The 20,976-nt window shown below is 38.8% G+C and overlaps 3 protein-coding genes across 5 annotated transcripts; all 3 read left to right on the top strand.

The window, feature by feature from the left end:
- Nucleotides 1–503: 503 nt before the first annotated feature.
- Nucleotides 504–4,713, top strand: arr3b (arrestin 3b, retinal (X-arrestin)). Its single transcript, XM_078261421.1, is given in 15 exon segments — nt 504–515; nt 1,080–1,148; nt 1,305–1,365; nt 1,474–1,518; nt 1,612–1,805; nt 1,954–2,013; nt 2,101–2,177; nt 2,292–2,427; nt 2,597–2,681; nt 2,855–2,924; nt 3,224–3,361; nt 3,507–3,584; nt 3,677–3,700; nt 3,799–3,853; nt 4,549–4,713. Coding segments are annotated over 15 exon segments (1,269 nt in total).
- A 2,205-nt stretch (nt 4,714–6,918) lies between these two features.
- Nucleotides 6,919–14,574, top strand: rab41 (RAB41, member RAS oncogene family). Of its 3 annotated transcripts, none has more exons than XM_078260392.1 (8): nt 6,919–7,108; nt 8,420–8,478; nt 8,914–8,967; nt 9,879–9,984; nt 10,297–10,408; nt 11,360–11,453; nt 12,248–12,314; nt 12,595–14,574. In XM_078260392.1, exons 1-8 carry the CDS (start codon nt 7,030–7,032, stop codon nt 12,657–12,659), a joined length of 636 nt encoding a protein of 211 aa, XP_078116518.1. In that variant the 5' UTR covers nt 6,919–7,029; the 3' UTR covers nt 12,660–14,574. The 3 variants fall into 3 exon arrangements, with proteins under 3 accessions (XP_078116518.1, XP_078116517.1, XP_078116516.1); XM_078260391.1 differs by lacking the exon at nt 11,360–11,453 and adding an exon at nt 10,864–10,957 and having other exon boundaries at nt 6,924–7,108; XM_078260390.1 differs by lacking the exons at nt 9,879–9,984; nt 11,360–11,453 and adding exons at nt 9,267–9,372; nt 10,864–10,957 and having other exon boundaries at nt 6,927–7,108.
- Nucleotides 14,575–16,221: 1,647 nt separating this feature from the next.
- On the top strand, nt 16,222–20,935 carry stard14 (START domain containing 14). The gene is made up of 6 exons (XM_078260389.1): nt 16,222–16,383; nt 16,506–16,653; nt 17,303–17,406; nt 17,633–17,750; nt 17,850–17,902; nt 19,686–20,935. The coding sequence occupies exons 1-6, from the start codon at nt 16,222–16,224 to the stop codon at nt 19,890–19,892; spliced, it is 792 nt and encodes a 263-aa protein (XP_078116515.1). The 3' UTR covers nt 19,893–20,935.
- The last annotated feature ends 41 nt before the right edge of the window (nt 20,936–20,976 follow it).

Below are 20,976 nucleotides of genomic sequence, written 5' to 3' on the forward strand. Positions count from 1 at the left end.
GTGACAAATGTCTGAGAAAGCCACAAACGAGTGGGAACAAAAACAACAAAAATGAGGAAGAAAGCTACCAAAATGTTAAAAAAAAGTGACATGCAGTAACAAAAGCACGTCAATAAACTCTACATTTCTGGCCCTTGGTGTGATTCTCTTTTTCCAGTGTGGCCCTTAGTGAAAATGAGTTCGACACCCCTGATTTAAGGCATTTCTTTGATATTGTGTTTTGATAAACAGATTTTTGAAACTTGCCTCAATTAATGGAAACTCAGGCCCCACGCAGGGATCAAGGTGGACTTATACATAACAATTTAACATCTTGGCAGAGGCACATACAATGTGACTTCTCTTACACTACTTCCAGTATATGGATAAATCCTGATTAAGGTGGATTGTGTGGATTTGATCTTGGAAGAGAGGTTTACAAGACAAAGGTTTTAACAGAATTACTTGGCACACACAAGAAAGAGGCTAACACCACTAAGGATTACCTGTTTGTTTATGGCTACATGGAGCAAAGGGTATCCGCTTACAAGATTATGTAACACTAGGAATATTAAGTAAAACAATATTTTGTGATATTGATGTCACGTTTACCAAAAATATTCAACATTCAATAAAATGCCACAACATAGGATTAGTTCAAGAGATTTTTAGGAATATGCCCCTTCCATGTGTTCAACAGTCAAGTCAGCACCATGTATGGAATTTAAACAATTCTAATCTTAAATACTAAGCCAAACAAGACATTTTTCATATACTAAGTATAATATATTGATTTACCAACTCACAATTATGTCCAGATTAGACACTTGTGGCAGCAGGAGCCTTTCCATCCTGAGCACTAAGCCATGCAGGAGTGGGGGGAGGATCCTATAATTGGATATGACAACTATGGGAGGTGGTAGGTGCACACCACTGTTGCCTAAGAAAAAATAAACTAAACAATTGTAACGCAATAATGAAAAGAATAATTACATTACGGGGGGACATTTGGACTTGGTTCTTGACGTCCTGTGTTTTTATCAAATATATTCAGTGAGCCTAAAAGTTAAAGTAAGTTAAGTAAAAGTGTGAAATAATAGTCTGATTCACTCTCTTTTCCTTTTTTCTCTCTTTTCAGGGTATTTAAGAAGACCAGTGGCAACGGACATGTAAGTGGCCTCTATAATATAGTCATTACCTCTTGGGTATAGGGAGGAGTGCATTTTGTATGTAGCTCGTCCAGCTCCCAAAAATAACTTCCAAACTCTTGTAACCTTGGCGGAGGAGTAACTGTTTTCGTCTCTGCTTTTCTCCGTTTCTCTCAGATTGCCCTGTACTTGGGGAAGAGAGACTTTGTGGACCATGTGGATTCAGTGGATGTAGTTGGTGCATGGCACAGTGTCTGTTCATACATCCCCAAATATGCACACGTACAGTATACTTGTCTCTGTGTAATCTAATGCTATTTGCTATTAGCTTTCCTCTCATTTGCAGACGGTGTTATTAAAGTGGACCCTTCTGGTCTTAACGGAAGAAAAGGTATTTTTATCTCATTCACTGTCAATGATAAAAGTTATAGACCCTACATTTATGCAACACACACTAAATTAAATATTTCCTTTTCCATTGCAGTATTTGTCTACCATGCTTGTGCCTTCTGCTATGGAAGCGATGATTTGTATGTTATTGGGCTGTCTTTCAGGAGAGACATCTGGATACAGCACGTTCAGGTGTATCCACCTACAGGGGCAAACGCAACCAAAACCCCAATGCAGGAATCCCTCATGAAGAAAGTTGGAGAGCAAGGATGTCCTTTTTCATTTCAGGTAGGAGGAGGAATCATGACTCACTCATTCTTTATATAACATATCAACTAACTCCTGTCCTTCAGTAAAATATTAGATTGATCAACCACAGATCATTCCTTCAGTCACAATTTCATTCACTAATGTGCCATGTTTCTACTTGTTTCAGATGCCAATAAATCTCCCATGCTCAGTCTCATTATAGCCTGGGCCAAACGATGCTGGCAAGGTACTACCGTCCATTTGCATTCACTGTTATAAACTACTTTAAATGTTTGACAAACAAATTGTTTATTTGGGTCTTGTTCTGTTGTAGGCTTGAGGTGTGGACTTTGAGGTTAAAGGATACATTGCAAACAAAGCTGACAGTGCAGATGAAGTCATTGACAAGAAGTATGTATACCCACAGTCAAACCATGTCAGCCCAATCTTATATTGCATTAAACTTAAGCTGTAGCAGAATAAGGGAAATATATACTCGCATTGCGTGTCTTTTTCTGATCTTAGGGACACGTGTCGTCTGATGATTCGCAAAATACAATTTGCACCAGCTAACAACAAGGTGGGACCCAAGGCTGATATAGCCAAGAAGTTTATGATGACTGACAAACCTGTGACCTTAGAGGCCTCCCTTGAAAAAGAGGTACATTGAAGTCTACATACTACAGTATTTAATACATACAGTACCAGACACTTTGTCATTCAAGTGAAAGGGAAAGTGAGTCCAAACTTTTGACTGGTACTGTGTATATATATATATATATATATAACTTTGCTCAAATTATTCCAAACAAATCATTCTTATTTTTTAGATCTACTACCATGGAGATCCCATCAGCGTCAAGGTAAAAATCAACAACGAAACTACCAAGGTGGTGAAGAAAATCAAAGTCTCAGGTGAGCAACGAGGAAAGGGTTAAAGCTTGATTGGAGATCAATTCTTTAAAAATGGTGTTGTGTGTAGCTCATAAGAGAGAACAAGACATGAGTAAGGGTTCAAGTGTGTCTGTTTATATGTTCAAGAGTCAGATATGAAGGGATCACTCTAACAGAGCCATGTTTTCTTTTAGTTGAGCAGCTAACAAGTGTGGTGCTCTCAGCTGACACTTACTCAAAGACAGTCTGCTCTGAGGAGTTTGGGTAAGGTTTTCAGTGTATCAAAAGAGGCTTATTAGAAGGATTTTAGATCAAATTTAACTAATTTATGAATTAGCATTTTCTGCCAAATTAAATATCTGAAACTCCTATCATATAAAAATATATTCTCACCTCCCAATACCCCTACATTTAATCAACCCAGCTATTACTGAGAAATAAAATGCTTTGTCATGGTTATATTTCAGTATAGATTGAGGGAAAAGTCAATAAAAACAAACACTGACTGTTAAGTTAAACATTATTATTATTATTATTAATTATTTATTTCACTACCTACACAGAGCAACAATTAACACCAATGCTACATTGGAGAAGTCCTTCCAAATAACCCCCCTGCTGGCCAACAACAAAGAGAAGCGGGGTCTTTCAGTGGACGGACGGCTAAAAGACGAGGACACCCACCTAGCATCCACTACCTTGTAAGCCACTCTAGGTCTCTCATCAAAGGGCTTACAGTGAGTCCAGGACAGGTTGTCATACTCTTACTGAGTGGTGATGGTGATGCAACTCTGCATTGTGTCATCATCAAGCACTGAAAGGTAAACTATTCCTGTCTCTTCACAGGAGTCAAGGAGAAAAGGAGATGCAGGGACTCCTCGTCTCCTATAAAGTCAAGGTCAATATATTGGTGTCCGGCGGAGGGTAAGGCTTAACATAATAGAACCTATTCCGACATAATATTTCTAATTGTGCACACTAAAGGTTTCTTTTATTGTGTTCTCTCTCACCAAAAGCCTGCTGGGTGGCCTTTCAGGAAGGTAAAAATTGATTATCCTTCACCTGTCGTCACGTTATTAGTATGAATAAATTACTATTTTGTATATTTTATTAAATAACGTATTTTTTTCATTTTCATCAATGTCACTGTGAGCCTTCCTGACCCCTTGGATGGGTCCCCAAAGCCTGCAGGTGTATGTGTAGTGCTTCAACATAATTTCTATTTAAATGCTTCTGGGACATTTCACTTAAACAAAGACAAGATTGGATTAATTAACATGTTTTATGTCATGTCCTCCATTTTTAATCCCTGCATGTCAATAAGGTATCCTGAGCAGAAGTGTAAGTATATAAATAGACTCTATATAAAAAAAAGACATGTATTCCGCCGTGGCTGTAATGTTTGTGACATGCTGCTTATAATTTTCTCCTGTGTATTTGTGTGTTTTATGAACCACAGCCAATTGATTAAAGGCCCCTTTAGTTCAGGGTGAGGTCAGCCCTTCTTCAAGGGCTAGCAACACGTCTTCTCTTTGAAATAAATACCACTTGGACACTACTATGTTTGGATCACGTTCATGGCGTATATCAACAATACCATTCCATTTGTAAGACGCAAAAGCTTATGAGGTCTTAAATGAACTATAATTGCCCTTGAATGAGAGCACTGTTTCACCCTAGAACCCTGTTGACGGTGCAAACATTACATTTGAACACTCAAGGCTCCACCTCCAAGATGATTTTTTTGTTTAATTAGCGGGGTTGTTCAATAGTTAATACTGAATGCATGAGATATTCGCCCATGCTATCCATATGCAAAAAGGCAAGCTGTATAAAATTAGATGAAATGTCCCATGAGTTACCTTGTAATGTAATGTTGGACTCACAGAATCAGTTGTTTCCGCTGCATACCAACAGTGCAGACATCCCAATTGAGGCCAAGGAGGTTTGGAGAGACCCACCAGCGAAGGAAAAATCACCACCGATTAAGAGAATACAGAACATAAAGGAACTCAACAAGCATGAAGAAAAGCACAGCGTCAATCGAGTCTAAAAAGAGTCTCTAAAAAAAAGATCTAAACTCCGTGGGACATTTTTCAGAATGCCATTATACTGTAGCATTACATAGAAATCAACATGTATTGTCATTTTCTTTAAGAGAAATGTCCCATAGTATAGAAAGTAAACTTGTCTTCATATGTGTTATGATTACCAAAACTTTATTTAGCCTTCATCTTTATTACTGTCAGATATATTATGACTGAATGTAGATTCTCTTCATCAACAAGAGAAGTTAATAAACACATTGTTTCCCCAATTATTTGATTGTTTGTTTATTTTGCTCAGTACTTTTATGTCTGGGGAATATACGGGGAAGACCCAGGACTAGGTGGAGGGATTATATCTCCACCCTGGCCTGGGAACGCCTTGGGATCCCCCAGTCGGAGCTGGTTAATGTGGCTCAGGAAAGGGAAGTTTGGAGTCCCCTGCTGGAGCTGCTACCCCCGCGACCCGATACCGGATAAGCGGACGAAGATGGATGGATGGATGGACTTTTATGTCAAGACATTTTTTTTTAACTGATAACTTCATTTTTTAATTATGTGCATTACAAAAATGCCAAATTGAAAAAAAGATGTTCAATTACTCTACTGACAAAGGTCAAAGTTGTTGTTCTTTTTAAAACGGCATTATTGTTCTCAAAGCTGTTTCTTTGTTTACTTTTATAAATATGCCAAATATATACACTTTTATTTTTATGTAAACTGTGTATATTTCATTTGGGACTCAAATGAATAGCCACTGACCCAAACATTTCTCTGAAAGGTGCTTAGAGTAGTTGCTTTAAAGCACTTCTCTGAATCATGAAGTGAGTAGCTATAAAATTAGCTACGTTTTTACAACACATTGATGTGGTTTCCACTTGTTCTTCCAAGTGTGACTCACATTGAAAACCACTGGTTTAGAGAGCCTTCCTCTACCTCTAATTCTTCCTTCTCGTTTTGCCCTTAATTCAATGTTTTCTAAACAAGCACCAAACACACTAACTTACCTAGCTTTAGTAAAATGCCAGCAGCTAAATCAGAGTGACTAATTGTAGGCCTACTGGCCCTCATTTATCAACCTAACGTAGAAACCAAGTCCACACTGACTCGAAAACTTGCGTACACGAGTTTAAACTTGACGTGCGATTTGATCGTAGCCTCCGCTCACGTCCATATTGATGAATGCCGAGCTTTGCGTGGAAATGACCGTATAGGTTTTACGCTTGTTTTCTGTCGTACGTTTGTTTCGTAAATGAGGGCCAAGGTGTGTAAATTTTCACTCCTTCTGTCCAAATCAATTAAAATACTTAGTTTGACACATAAAATAAATAGCAATGTATGAACATATGGGCATGTAATAAGGCTTTTCGTTGGGTGTTTGTGATCATTGTGAGGTACTAGAAACTGTAGAGCATGTGCTTTTTAGTTGCAGGAAACATGTATCAGAGTGAAAGGACATGATGGAAGAAATGAAATGATTTGGGATAACAGGAGCAGGAGTAAAGAACATACTGAAGTGTGGTGAAAGGGAACAAGGCAGAAGATGCTTGGTCCGCTTTCTAATGAGAACAATACTGTAGAGAAAAATCTGACATACTAGGCACTGTAGCGATTAAATAATTCCAGAGGATGACAGTAATGTAACATTAAGGCTGCAAGCTGCAGTTAAAACCCATTGAAGAAGAAGAAAAAGAAGGCTTTCCTATTTGGGGAAATACAGTTTTATCTCAGTTATCTGATACAGTGGGAAAATGTTTTAGAATATTCTACTGCTTTTGTGCAGTTATTCCTTTACCAATTATAAACAGTCTAGTACAGTTTAAATTAAATTCAAAATAAAAACAACTGGGGGATGACTTCAGGATTCATAATTCATCATAATGTTTTGTTTTGCAAGATCATACTTATAGAGAAAGAAGCTGGAAATGATGACATATTTTGTGTTGTCCAATTGTGAATGTCATATTATGTCTCTGGTTTCAATATAATTTCACAAAATGAGCACATATTATCATCAATATTAAAACGCCTAAGTCATTCTTTAGAAGGATACATGTCGTTCATAACTATGAAATGTGTTTCTTTCATTTTAGGGGGGTATAGGGAATGTTAGATACATAGTTCTCAGCAAAAAGAAGGCTTTATGTTACCATTTATGTTGTGTCTCAGCAGTTGCCTCTTGGTTGTGCTATTTCACTTCTGTACGTTTATGAAAACAATAGCGCTGGCTAGTGCAGGATAAAGATACACTACTTGCTCCTCTCCGGTCTAGACATCACACCAATAGCCAAGTCAGCTAGTTAGCCGTTTATTTTCTGGACAAAATGTCAACTACGACCGGCGGCGGAGAGTTTGGCAACCCTCTACGAAAGTTCAAGCTCGTCTTTCTGGGCGAACAGAGTGGTAAGCAGGGAGCGGTGTGCTTGAACAAAGTGTTAATTCAGTCGGATGTTAGAAGAAGTGGCTAAGATTAGCTCATTCCAGCTAGTAAAAGTTTCCACCGGTCATTAACTGCCAGTGATAATACAAAGCGAGATGTTGATATTCCAGTGTTAACAAGGTGTTTAAGAGAGAGTAAAATGACAAAAAGACCATAACGCTATGCACATATTTTTTTCTCACTCGTGATGATGTCATTTCATAGCTAGCTAACGCTTAATCGTTACGCTAGCTATCTTAACATATCGCTCTTTAACGATAACGTTAAATGCCTACAATGAGTAGAGTTGCCGTTGCATATTAATATCTGTTGTTTATCTACATGTTGAGTTGTTGTCTGATTAAAGCAAAGGACACTGTCCTTGCTGTGGTCATTAGTGTGTGATGCATCATCTAACTGTAGCTAATGCTAGCCGTGCTAATCAGTAACGTTAGCTAATATTGACGTTCACTCTTAATTTGAACCCTAATGTGGCTTCCAAGAGTTCTTTAGGAACATTTGCTTCCAAATATAAGACCATGTATAACGTTGCATCAAGGGAATTAAGTGTATATGTTAGTGTTACGATAGCGCTTTTCAACTCACTAGCTAGCTGTTAGCCTCCTACGGTAGCACTTTGCAGAGCCACGTCGGCCAGGCAATTATTTTTTTCCCCCAGGATGGCGAAGGCATGTCCCGCCCTACTCTGCCTCAGATTGGCTTTTCATGACATTATTACCCTAACCTTACCCATCCCACTCCTCTTGCCTGAATATAACCAACCCAGCCAGAGCATGCAACGAGTACTAGCCAATAAGAGGGAGAGTAGGGCGGGTCATGTCTTCCTTATGCCTTTGCCATCCTAGGAAAGAAAATAGTGAGTGGGTCGGTCCAGACCACCAGTCGGCCTTTTACTCCGACCATTTAACGCACAGGGACCAGGGACTGGCACTTACACTACAGTTGCAAACGTGCTTGTATTTTAGTGGTACATGTCTAATATGGCAGTGACATACTCCCTCATCACGAAACAAATTTAAGAAGTCAAGCTATTTTAATTTTCACAAAATGTTGTGGCTCCACCCATACTGCCAGCTCAGCGAGTGGGTTCAGCAGTGCACATTGCATCAGTGCATGTATCACGGACTTACTGCGTTTTTTTCTTTTCTTCTATAATACAAAATTAGAATTTATATAATTGGTATTTAATGTTATATTGAAAATTTTGGCATGTAGAATATGGTCTTTGATTGCCAGGATCAACTCTTAACGTGTCTGTTACTGTGTTTGTACAGTTGGGAAGACCTCACTCATCACCAGGTTTATGTATGACAGTTTCGACAACACTTATCAGGTAATAACATCACAATATGACGCAGAAGTAGAGTGCCAAGGCACTGATTGATTGCATTCTAATAAATTCTAATCTAAAAGTGTCTTCCAAAACACATTTTTCTTAATAAACATGACTTATTAAGTACAGGTATAATTAGTAGCATTAATTAATTATGGCTGTTTCATGACCTTCCACTTCCAGATCCTTTGTTAGTGTGCATGATGACTTACCGGAATGATGAACACCTTAATTGGAACATAGCCATCGTTAATGTTTTAAGTTCCACCTGTGCTGATCCCACTATGACAAGTCAAAATGTTGTGGAAAAGGTTTATAGATAAGGTTTAATATAGACTGCAGTCAAACAACTTTGTCTAATTCTTGAATATAGACCTTATGCATTGTCAAGTATTGGGTCTATAACAATGTTTTAATGCAACGATTGTCTTACAGGCAACCATTGGCATTGACTTTCTGTCAAAAACCATGTACCTAGAAGATCGCACGGTAAGCCCTGTGTATTTTATTATAATTCTCATCATTCCTATTGCCGTAGTTTTAAAACAGCTAAACAAGCTCAAAGCATGCATTTGCTTTTTTTTTTGTATTAGCCACCTTTTATTCCCCTTTCACCATTTCATGTTGTTTTCACATTATCCTAGATTTTACTGTTCGTTTTGTTAGACGTGTGATCATGTGTTTTAGCTTCCATCGTTATTTCAAGTTTTTGTTTTCCTTCCATCCACTGGCTTGGTCATGAAATGTCCTCCCCCCCCTTCCCACATTCATTTCACGGCTGGCCACAGATTCGGCTGCAGCTCTGGGATACAGCCGGACAGGAGCGTTTCCGCAGCCTCATCCCCAGTTACATCCGCGACTCAGCCGCTGCTGTGGTGGTTTATGACATAGCCAGTAGGTATCATGGCCTTGCCTCGCCTCCTTGTCCTTCACTTAGTATATGGAAGGGCAAAAAAAGAGCATTTACTAGCCTGGCAAACCCCACTGGACAGCATGATAAGGGGTAGTTCCAGACTCTTTGCATCAGCCATAGTGATACTAAATCATTTCTCCAGCAGTGTCCAGGGGGGTCTGTGCTTCCTAAATGCTGTTACATATGAGGCTGATGGAAGGAATAACGGAAAGTGTCTTCAGATGTCACCTCATGGGCAGAGATTCTCTGAAAAAGCCTAAATAATGATTCCCTAGGGCCTACTTTTACATGTCTAATCAGCATAACGCTGGTCATCTCTGACCCTTCTGCATTTGAATGATTCTCCCCATTCCTCCATAAAAGGCCATTTTCATCTCTGTTGCTTGGCTTGCAGTTCCTTTATGACTGTCCTATTCTCCAATTCCTTGTTCTGCCTTTCCCATCTTTATCTCTTTGTCCTTTTCTTCCCCTCCATTCCAATCCTCAGGTCCGGCTCCAGCTTTGGGACACTGCTGGACAGGAGCGTTTTCGTAGCCTAATTCCCAGCTACATCCGTGACTCTACCATTGCCGTGGTTGTTTATGACATCACCAGTGAGTCAGGGCTGTACTCTAACCTTTCTGTAGGGGTCTAGAGGAAGAAAGCTATCTTGGCATAGTTGCTACCTTATGTACTTCTGCTAATAAATCTCTAAGTATACTTTCCTTCTTCAAGCTTCTTTTCTTAATACGTTTTCTGACTAACACAAATACTTTACGGGCTTTTCTTACCAACCTTTTTAATGAAGACTAATACCTGCTTGAGCACACTTTTAACTGTAGATAGCATACCAAATGTTTTATGTCTTTTGGGGCTACTTGTGGTTGATGTGTACAGTAATTGTGTGGATGTTTTTTCATCCACAGATCTTAATTCATTTCAGCAAACCTCAAAGTGGATTGATGATGTTAGAACAGAGAGGGGAAGTGATGTCATTATCATGCTTGTTGGGAACAAAACAGACTTGGCGGATAAAAGGTACATGGTTGTGTGAGATGTGACATTTTTGTGTGAGATGTGTGAAAGATTATGAATTTCCTTTCTAGAAACAATGATTGATAAATAGACTGTAATTTTATAATTCTACTACAATTAGAAAGTGTGTAGCATTAAGTATGAAGTAGTATATAAACTGCCAAAGCCTGGAATCCCACTGGTCTTCCCTTTTAGCATCTCATCCAATTTTGAATTTTATCATCCCTTGGCATTTTACATACTCCAGCCGTTTTATTAGTGATTTAAGTACTTTTATTTGTATATTTTGTATGATTTTTATCATATTTCTGTTCTGCCTTTTTTTTCTTCTTTGCTTTACTTTTTTTGTTCCCTTTCCTGCTCTGTTCTCTCCATGTCATTTGAATTATTTTTTTTGTGTGTGTTTCCCTCAACACCACACTCCACTCCCTCCCTCTCCCTTCCCGGGGCCATGGCAGGCAAGTTTCTGTTGAGGCGGCAGAGAGGAAAGCTCGTGAGCTCAATGTGATGTACATAGAGACCAGTGCCAAGGCTGGCTATAACGTCAAACAGGTTGGTGTCCAGCAACAGCAGGTGTAAAACTGACAAATAGTCCTGATAGTCATGATGTTCTTTAGGTTAGGGAGGCCAACCTGTGCCGTCTAGGATGTACAACTCATTCAAATGGATCAGCGTGTGGCTGTTGAATGAATGAGTGATCTCCTGATTCGTTTTCCTGCTGCTTCATCTGTACTCAGCACAGCAGCTTCTCTCCCTTTGTCTTCCTGTCTGTCTATCTGTGTGATAACTAAACTAACCTCTCTCTCTTTTTCACCCACAAAACAAGATTCTGTGTTGAGCTCTTTGTTTCTCTCTCTCCATCTCTTCCCTCTCCTCTTGGCCTGTCCTCTTTGCGATGTTTCTTTCCATATCTGTATGTTCGTCCATCTCCCCCCTCTGCTTCTACCTGAGCAGACAGATCACCACGGAGGAGGGTGAGCAGAGAGCTAAGGAACTGAATGTCATGTTCATTGAAACCAGCGCAAAGACTGGCTACAATGTCAAACAGGTAGAGATTCTGCTCTCTCAAGGTAGTTGAGCTAATTCTGCCCTCAAAGTCTACACTTAACTTTTTCCGCCTCCTTTTCCCCTCTCGTTGCTCATCGGGACATGTCTTGGTATTCTCAGTACCTACTGTACATGTATAGTTTGTATTTTCTCCCCACAGGCTTTGCTTTTAGATGTTTCAGTATTCACTTGTCTGCACACGTTTACTGCTACTGTGCTTATTTGTCTGATTCACTAAAACTTCTGCGGCTTTCAAACTGTTTCTGTGACTTTAATGGGCTTGCTCAGTTGAGGCGGTTCAACGACCAATTACAATCACATTTTGTATCACTGCTTTAACTGATTCTCATGTTTGCCTGTTGTTCAGTGAAATATATTATTTTGTGAGTGACTTCTTATAACTTTGATTCCTTCCTGTCTATACTGTATAGTGACAGTAGGGGTGGGTGATGACTATATGTACATCTATCTATATATATATATATATATATATAAATATATATGAATATATGAATGAATGAATGAGCAGTATTGCATTATGGCAGGATTAGAGGATTTCTGCATTAAGGTGAACAAATACCTTAACATTTTTCAGACACCAAATTAGACAAAAATAAACATTACTGACTGGTTATTTTATGTATGAACTTAACTGTTTGTCAATTGAAATATAAGTACATACACTGTGATCGAAGATTTTGCCCAAATCACTCACCCCTATTTGATAGCATTTTACTTCTACTACACCTTTTCAAATTTGTTCAATCGTTACATTTTTCTGACTTTGTTTTATAGCTGTTCCGTCGTGTTGCTGCGGCATTGCCTGGGATGGATAGCACACCAGAGAAAAGCAAAGAGGACAGTATCCTTTTAAAGTTGCTTTCAACTGAAATTGTTGGCATACTTTTGTCAAGTTATTGTTGCCATAGCTTATTGCCATACTGCCATAGTTCTCGTTTGAATATCTGCTACTATCACCATGATCTGTAAAAGTAGAAAAGCTGGTAACAAGTACCTCGTAGTTTACTCTGCACAAAAGAGAGAATGTTCTCTGAGGAGATGGCAGCCAGATAGCGCTGCAGAAAATACTGAAGTGAAATTTGCAAATTCATTGACGATGTTACTTAACCAAGTGCTCTCAGTGATCGACATCAAACTGGAGAAACAGCCAGAGATGACTGTCACCGAGAGCAGCTGCTCATGCTAGTACACCTCACCCCTCATCCTCACCTAGCCTGTCTCCCCCCCACCAACAGCTTGTCTCTCAGTGGCCACTCTCTCCACCCTTGGCACACTGCCATTGGGACAGAGAACCTGTCTTTTTTTCCTTTTCCAACTCAGTGACTTTTCAGAGTAACCGTGTGGATGTGCATTACTGTATTGAAACAGATTATCTGTGTGTGTGTGGGGGAGGGGGGGATGGTTCAAAAGTAAACCTTTAAAACAAGGAATAAGTTAAACGATATGTTCATTTTTATCCAGTTGCATGGCATTGTGTAGGATTGCAGACTGACATAGCTAACCACTCATGAGTTATTGCACAGTTGGGAATCTTAGTGCTGTTACTCTTCATTGTTGTAAAGTAAGACTGATTGGGATTATTTAAATGACTACAAGGTTGAGTTCTCAGCCCATTTAATTCTACTTTTTTATTTTAAATGGAGAGTTTGCCTACAACTTTTCTATCTCTCAGATTATTTCTTGACTTTGTTATATTTTGAGGAAGTAGAGACAGGATGTTACCAGTGACTTTACATCATTGCTCACCATCATATTGCCACATTAGGCTCAAATGGAACTTTTTTATTGAAAAGGGGCAATGGTCCATTCATAAGATATCATTTGTACCTAACACATCTGCAGGCTTTAACTGCCCAATACAACAGTGTGTTAGCAGACCAAATTGACATAATTTGAGACCTTGTTTAAAACCGTGGAAAAGGGATGTGTAACCAGACATTGAGGTAATAGATCATCAAAGGGAAAGCATCCCAAATTCAGTAGAATGGTTACTAACCTGAAACTATGTCTGCATTAAAACTATAGCAACTGTCTTTCCAATGTTGTTAAATTAGCTGCACGGATACTAACATGTCTGAGGAGGAGTTTTCTGTTATTAGAACCCCCTAATGTAGAAAATAAAAAGCCAGTGTTTAGTTTTTCCACGCTGATGGAAAGTTGTCACTTTTGTCGCTATGACGTACCTACCATCTCATTGATAATTTGTGTTGTGTTGATTACACTATTGCAAAACATGCAGCATGCTCACCATGCAGGATTTATATGGATAAGAACACAGATGCCTTGCTTGTTTGTTCACCAACGTTGTGCACTGAATCAAGCCACAATATTGTAAAATATAAAAGAAGCCTGCTGACTGGTTCATGGCTTCACTAGTTGTTTTGTAGAGCTGGTAAATAAGAGTTAGTCCTCCGATACAGTTTATGTTTACTAACACCCTTGCTGTAAAAAGTGCAGAGAAGTTAGTCACAGTACCCATTGCTGTATTGCTATTGCCTGTGTAGGACTGTTGGTTTTATTTGTTGTATTTATTTTGTAACTTGGACATAAAGATAACATTGTATGCTTGACCAAAAGTACAGATGCAGACACGCATGTTGAAAGTTTATTTAATTTATTATTTGCGTGTCTGCCGGGACTCCATCTAAAGGCAACACTTGGGCCCGGTAACGTTTTTTTCCTGTCACACTGCTAGAAATTACTTTTTTGGTGTGTGTAGTCATTAGCTTGGTTTACAGTCACAGGTAAAAGCTGCACCGTCTCCACAGAAACACACACACACTCACACTCACACTCACACACACACACACACACCCCAACTAACTAGCCATAGCACAACAAAAGACACTGGTCATTTGCTGTAGCTTGTTTGAAATGTCAATGTTTTAACATGAGCAGCTCTTCTATTACTTGTCACTGACTAAATACTCAGCTTTGTGCTATTCTAAATTGTGTCTGTCCATTTGAAAATATGCTGTCTACTCGTGTTTAGCAACGTTTGTGTGAATAATGTACTATTACTATCTGATGTATAAAAAGGAGAAATAATGAAACAAGTGTAGGCCTGTCACATGGAATAAAATAAAGATATTTCACCAAAATGTAACATCTGTGATCCCTTTTTTTACAAATCACATTTATAATTCTCTAATTTCAAATGCTTTGGGTTAACAAACATTCTGTACATACAGTCTAGAAGCGATACTATAAAGCACCTCAGTTAAGTGTGAAAAACCTGTCACAAAGGCCTGTATGTCACAGGTCGCCAAAGTAGACTGAAACTATGCGTTAGGCAATGCATCACAGGGATGGACTGTTACAACAGAAAGGTGTGGCTAAGAATGAACATTGAGATTGCATTTCACACACATGACTGCTACTTGATGTGCATCTTTGCTCAAAAGCTATTGAAAGCATGTAAATAAAAACGGAATGTATGAGCTGGGGTTTCATACATCTTATTGCCAATCTCCATGCACATTGGCCTGTTTATACTAGAAGGCCTGTGTTCCACTTTCATGTATTTCACCTACTTGAATATTTCATTTCAAACCTTTATTTAAACTCAAAGTTCACTGAGGTTGGCCTCATTTACAGATAGTTGAATGACAGACAGTAACAGCAGTTACACAACAAGATAAAATACAAAGATAAAAACAAGAAAAACAAAAAACAAAACTCAAGATAAGAGTAAGAACAAAAAAGGGTATATGTGTGAGTCTATTTTTTCTTTTTTCTATATTCTCTTTTGATGATGTAGGCTAGATTGTATAGCTATTAGTAGTTCAAATAAAAGCCATATTTTTTATCATTTAATTTAATTTAATTACAACTTTTGTTTACATTTCTGAACTGATGTTCAAATGCTTGAATTATTTCACTCAATTTTTTGTTAGTCTACTTTTATTGTTTAACATGTATAGTCGTGATGATTCTCTTGAACACTGAGCAATTCGCACCCACCCACTCTCCCCCTGAGCAGCCCACAGTGTTCGGCCTATATATGTAGCCTTCTTTGTATCTGTCTTTCTTTCGCACTTTCTGATAATCAAACAACACTGCTATTTTTTATGAACTGCTTTATTTCCTCTGTTATCAGGTTTGACCTACAGTAGGCCTACCTGTATGATATTGTTAACCCTTGTGTTGTCTTCCCGTCAACCAGTCCCTATCGCACGGTTTCAGTTTTGTATTTTACATTTGAGTGGGTTTTTTCCATTGTTTTGGTCACTTTTTTCAACATTTTACTCGCTTTTCTCCCAATGTTTTTGTAACTTTTTCAATGTTTTGTGTTTTTTTTACTTTTTGTAATTTTTTTTATTTTAATTTTTCTTTTACATTTTCGGCGCTTTATCGACGTCCCATATTTTCTGATATTAAAAAAATTTGACCCGAGGACAAACATGAGGGTTAAAAAATATCTGTTTCTGTGAGAGCGGGACGAACTGTTTTTGTTTTTTCTTTAGGCTACCTGCGTAACCACACCTGGATTCAGGAAGTGCTGTGACGTCAGCGGGAGAGGTGTTTGAAGGTATGACTCAGGAATTCAACACTTCAAAAAAAATCCTGCTCGACTTGATTGGTGGTCACCAGCACGCATATACTGGAGTAGCCAAAGGCAAACAACCCCAGACGCCTTACATCTCTTCAAGAGTCGAGTTGGTCAAACATACACACTCTGAATTGGACTGAACAGATTGTTGTGTGTATCAAAGAAAGTTTTTTTTCTTTTAAAGATTCATTCAAAGATGTCTATTTTACCCGATGAGGCGGACTTTGCTGACTTCAGAAAGCAGTGTTTATCAACGGACAATTGGTCCAGCAAGTATGATAAGAATGGGATGCAAGTGTTGGTCGAAGCTTCTCCCACAAATAAAGGGAATCCCGTACCAAAAGTCCACAAGATCAAGGTAAGTTCATTTCAACACCAACTTTAGAAATAACTATTAGGATATCATAATTGTCTCTGGGAACTGGGAACTTTAACGATTTTTTATTTATTTTATTTTTTATAACACGTTGTTTGTTTCAGTGTAAAATGACAATCAACGATGTATCAGCTGCCACCATGTACGACGTCCTTCATGATGGCCAGTACCGTAAGACGTGGGACCCCGCCATGTTGGACAGCTTTGACATTGCCCGGCTCTCTGCGAATGCTGATGTGGGCTACTACTCATGTGAGGACTCCTTTCTGCTGAATCTGATCACATTCTTCTGTGTGTTTGTCTCTCTAGAGCAGAAACCTGTCAGTTTGCAGTGCAGGCCTGGCCTGACTCAGTTTCACCTGTTGCTCACAAGAAACACACCCACTAGAAAGAGACAGTGCATATTTTGACTCATATTTGGGATTTTGAAGATATTCTCTATAGGCTACTACTAAGAATAGTGCTTTCAAGACAGTTCATAATTAAAATCAGTGCTCATTTGTATTTGTGACAAAGTTCTTGATGATGTAAATAAGCATCATAAAAGTGCTGCAAATGAGTAAAATGCACCCTTTTTTTTTTTTAGCCATAGTAAAATGTAAACAACGCTACCATTATTTTCCCATCAGCAAGTGCTTTACTCAAACCAGGTTTGCTTTTCTTTTAGTGCATAGCATTGCCGTCTCCTTTAACCTTCTTTTCTAAATAATTAGAACCTGTTTCTTCTGTCGTTTTGTAAGCTGCTGAAGCCCTCTGGGAGGAAGAATGGGCGGCATTTTTGTTCCACCGGTGTAATTATTGTCATGACAAGGGAGCACTTGTTGAGTCTAAGGTTGTGTACAGTGAAGTAGTTAATGAAGGAACACTATATAACCAGATGTTTGTCTTTTTTTCCTTGCAGGGATTTGTCCACAGCCTATAAAGAACAGAGATGTGGTGACTCTGCGATCGTGGCAGGTGACAGAGGACGAGTACATCATCTTTAACTTCTCAGTCAAACACCTGGTACGCCACCTCCTCCACACACTCCCACACACTCCCACTGTCTTTAAACGTGCTATTTCTACAGCTCTCGCACCCCTATTGTATTCATGTTTTGTGTGCATTAATGTTTTTTATACACAAACTTGTCTAAACCAAGTTGATGTGTCCACATTGCATAACTTGTCCAACATCTTGTAGATGTATTGTGGTGTTTCTCATTCTGCAAACTGTTTTGATTCAATTCCAGAAATACCCTCCTCGCAAGGACCTGGTGAGGGCCATTTCCATCCTCACTGGATATTTGATCAAGCCCACAGGACCAAACAGCTGCACTTTCATATACCTTTCACAAGCTGACCCCAAAGGTAAGACCATAACCAACGCTCACCCTAGTCTTTTCAAAATGAGAATTGTTGCTAGCATTTTTAAGAGCTGTTTTTTTAAAGCGTATTTCTCTGCTCCAGGTTCTCTTCCAAAGTGGGTGGTGAACCAAGCTTCTCAAGTTCTTGCTCCACGGGTATGTAACACATGTTGCAAAGTTTTGTTTTCTTCTAGTCAACAGCGGCACTGAAGGTGCTAAGGTTAAAAATACATGAACTGTGTATCCATGCATGGGCGTGTGGCCACGGGGTGATTACAAGTGTGTAATGGGTGTGTGTGCATATAAGGGAGTGAGGGTTTCATGTGTCTTAAATAACAATAGTAACCATAGAAACCCAATTTTAAAGGGGCCTGTCCTGGTAAGGTTGCTGACAAAGGAGTCTCTCTCTCGCTCTCTCACTCTCGAACTCACTCCCACTCAAACATTCGTCCACCAGGTTTCTTATCCTCCGCAGGTCAAACTATTTAGACCATAATGTAATGATGTGTGCGTCTGTATGAGTCTAAATAGTTTCAAGTTTCTTATCATACGCACAACAATTGCAGATAAGCCGTCGGCAATAAAAATGGTCAAATAAAGTCTGTAAATAATTTAAAAGACGATACTATTTCAGCCAGGCTAATGTCCTCTAATAAGGGATAGCAATGTACAAATAAAACCCATTTAACAAAGTGCATTTTAGCAGTTTGAAGCAGGCTTGTGAAACGTAGCTGAGACTCGTGAGGTCTTGCTAAGTTTCTGCAGGAGTGTTTGCTTGCTTAAATCTGAGAGAATGCAGTAGTTGCAAACTGATGAATATTTTCAATGGATTAATGTGATTATTTTCTCAATTAAACGACTGTAAAGTCTATAAAGTGTCCAAATATAGTGAAAAAGGTCCACCACAATTTCCTAGAGGCCATGGTGATGTCTCTTGAACCTCAAGATATTTAATTTACTATCACATAGTCTCGCTTTGCCAGACCCTCCTCCAAAGCGCACTGAAGGAGGGTCTGGCTACTCCACATAGCATTCGGGGATGGGAGGAAAACGTGCTCTGGTTTAATGGCATTTCTTTAAACCAATCAGAATCGTCATGGGCGGCGCTAAGCTCTGCACAGAGCCGCTGTAAAATAAAGAGAAAACTCCGATCGGACAGATAGTCTAGCTAGCTGTCTCAGTTTACCCTGCAGAGATCTGAGGAGCAGTCAAAAATAGTCCTCATTAATCTACCGAATTTAAAATTCCAACACAAAGAAACGGAAAATGCACGCATCCGGCGGAATTTCCTGCGGCACCGGAGCAATCCCGGAAGGGTAACGTCAAGGAAATAAACTAACTATCACAGGAGGCAAAAACTTAAATGATTAATAAATGAGCAAAATAGTTGCTGATTTAATTTCAAATTTGATGATTCGTTTCAGCTCTAGATTAAAAAATGACTGATGGAAAAAATATATTAAATGACCTATAATGTCAGGCTGACGGAGAAGAAGCTCATACTATAGATAGTTGAACAGTTAAAATGTCTCCACAGCAGACAAAAGCAGAATTTTTAAGTATCCTAATTCACAATGAAAGCTCAATTTGACATCTGGTTGAAGTCAAGAATTGATGTGCCCTGTAATGGCAAAGGCAAGGTCGCCATTACGTACTTGAGAATGTGAAGGCCTTTGTTAAAATGGTAATGGTTTAAATATGACTTTACTATTAAGTCAATGTCTTTGTTGTGTTATATTAACCTTATATGTAGACTGTCAGAGCTGTAAATAGTTAGACTTGTGTATCTGCTTGTGACATAATCTGTTACTCAGTATGTTGTGACCAGTTTTATCTTCAGCTTTGTTGACTGAGAATGAAGGTGCGGTATGACCCTGATTGTCGGACTGCAGCCCTCTGATAATGGTATCCTCTCTTGGCTTGGCCCACTCCTTTTCAGGTGATGAAGTGCGTACACAAGGCGGGACAGATGTATCCGGAGTGGAAACGGCAGAACTCTCCCGACCGGAAGCCGTGGTTGTACCCAGAGCAGAACATCTTGCCCATGATGGACCCCAGCGAACTGTCGATACAGAGAGCCGACTCGCTAGAAAACATGGATGAGAGTTCCAAGGTGGCCGCTGCGGACAACCAGGACGGCAGTTAAATCCCATCAAGGTGATGGGAAGGATAGTAAAGAGGGAGAGATTGGAGGATGGACTGTATATACTCATAAATTTAATAAGACTTGAGACCTCCGACTCTCTGAGACGTCGCCCTAATGCTCTTGAATATTTATCCTTGTGTCTTTTGGGATGAGCAAGAGCATGACGTGTTTACAGCTGTCTTACCAGACAGAAATGAGCACAGATCAAATTGCCATTCACCTCAGTCCAAGTTAAAGTAAGCTTAACATCTTTCCAGTGTTTGCCGCCAGGCTTTTAAAACTCTTATTTTTTATTTTTACAATGTACAGGCTTAGAGTTATCAGTGTTTGAATGTGTCATAGTGAAAGCACTACATTTACAATGTGTAGCTTGACTACGCAAAATAGACAGAAATTAAGCATAGTTGTCCATTTTGCCTTTACAAGTGACTGAATGGAAAATAGATGAGTTACTGTCAGCTGTGAAGGGAAATTATTTTTTCTAAATTGAATGAACACTTTCATTTTTTATAGTCTTTTTTTAATATTTACTTTAACAGTTTTTGTTTTTTTTTAATGCAAAAAAAACCCTGAAAAGAATTGCTTTTTTTGCTTACCATTAGTTTATTTAATTAAGTCATTAGTGAGCAATTAGTGAACAGGAAGCTGGTTTGAAGGTTCATTGTATTTATTTAACATGTTGTGCAATCAAAACTTTATGCAATGTAAAATGTAATTCTTATTCTAAGTTATATAGACCCTAGCCTTGCATTGGCACTCAAGGAGGGGATCTGTTGTTGATCTGAGAATTGCATCTTGTTAGACTGTATTAACATGTAAAATGTACATAGCAAGTTAGAATTTTGTCATATGAATCACTTTACCTAAAGGATATCTTTTATTTATTTTGAAGTTTCTGTTTGAAGTCATGTTTGAGAAAAGACCCTGGAATGAAGCCCTGCAGGCTGAGCTTGTTAAGTTTTTTTTTTTTCATAAGATATTTGACGTTATGTAACATTCTCGACTTTTTTGTCTTTTTTTTTAAATAAACCTCACAAGGTTTACGTGCTTTTGTAATGACTGTTGACTGCATTCCTTTTTAAGA

The sequence above is a fragment of the Sander vitreus genome, chromosome 10 (genome assembly GCF_031162955.1).
Source record: "Sander vitreus isolate 19-12246 chromosome 10, sanVit1, whole genome shotgun sequence".
Taxonomy (NCBI): domain Eukaryota; kingdom Metazoa; phylum Chordata; class Actinopteri; order Perciformes; family Percidae; genus Sander; species Sander vitreus.

Coding starts and splice junctions, on each gene's coding strand:
- rab41 (XM_078260392.1), top strand. CDS start 7,030: ATGTCAACTACGACCGGCGGCGGAGAGTTTGGCAACCCTCTACGAAAG. Junction 8,479..8,913: donor GTTTCGACAACACTTATCAG/GTAATAACATCA, acceptor ATTGTCTTACAG/GCAACCATTGGCATTGACTT. Junction 8,968..9,878: donor TGTACCTAGAAGATCGCACG/GTAAGCCCTGTG, acceptor TCCAATCCTCAG/GTCCGGCTCCAGCTTTGGGA.
- stard14 (XM_078260389.1), top strand. CDS start 16,222: ATGTCTATTTTACCCGATGAGGCGGACTTTGCTGACTTCAGAAAGCAG. Junction 17,407..17,632: donor ACTTCTCAGTCAAACACCTG/GTACGCCACCTC, acceptor ATTCAATTCCAG/AAATACCCTCCTCGCAAGGA. Junction 17,751..17,849: donor TTCACAAGCTGACCCCAAAG/GTAAGACCATAA, acceptor TCTCTGCTCCAG/GTTCTCTTCCAAAGTGGGTG.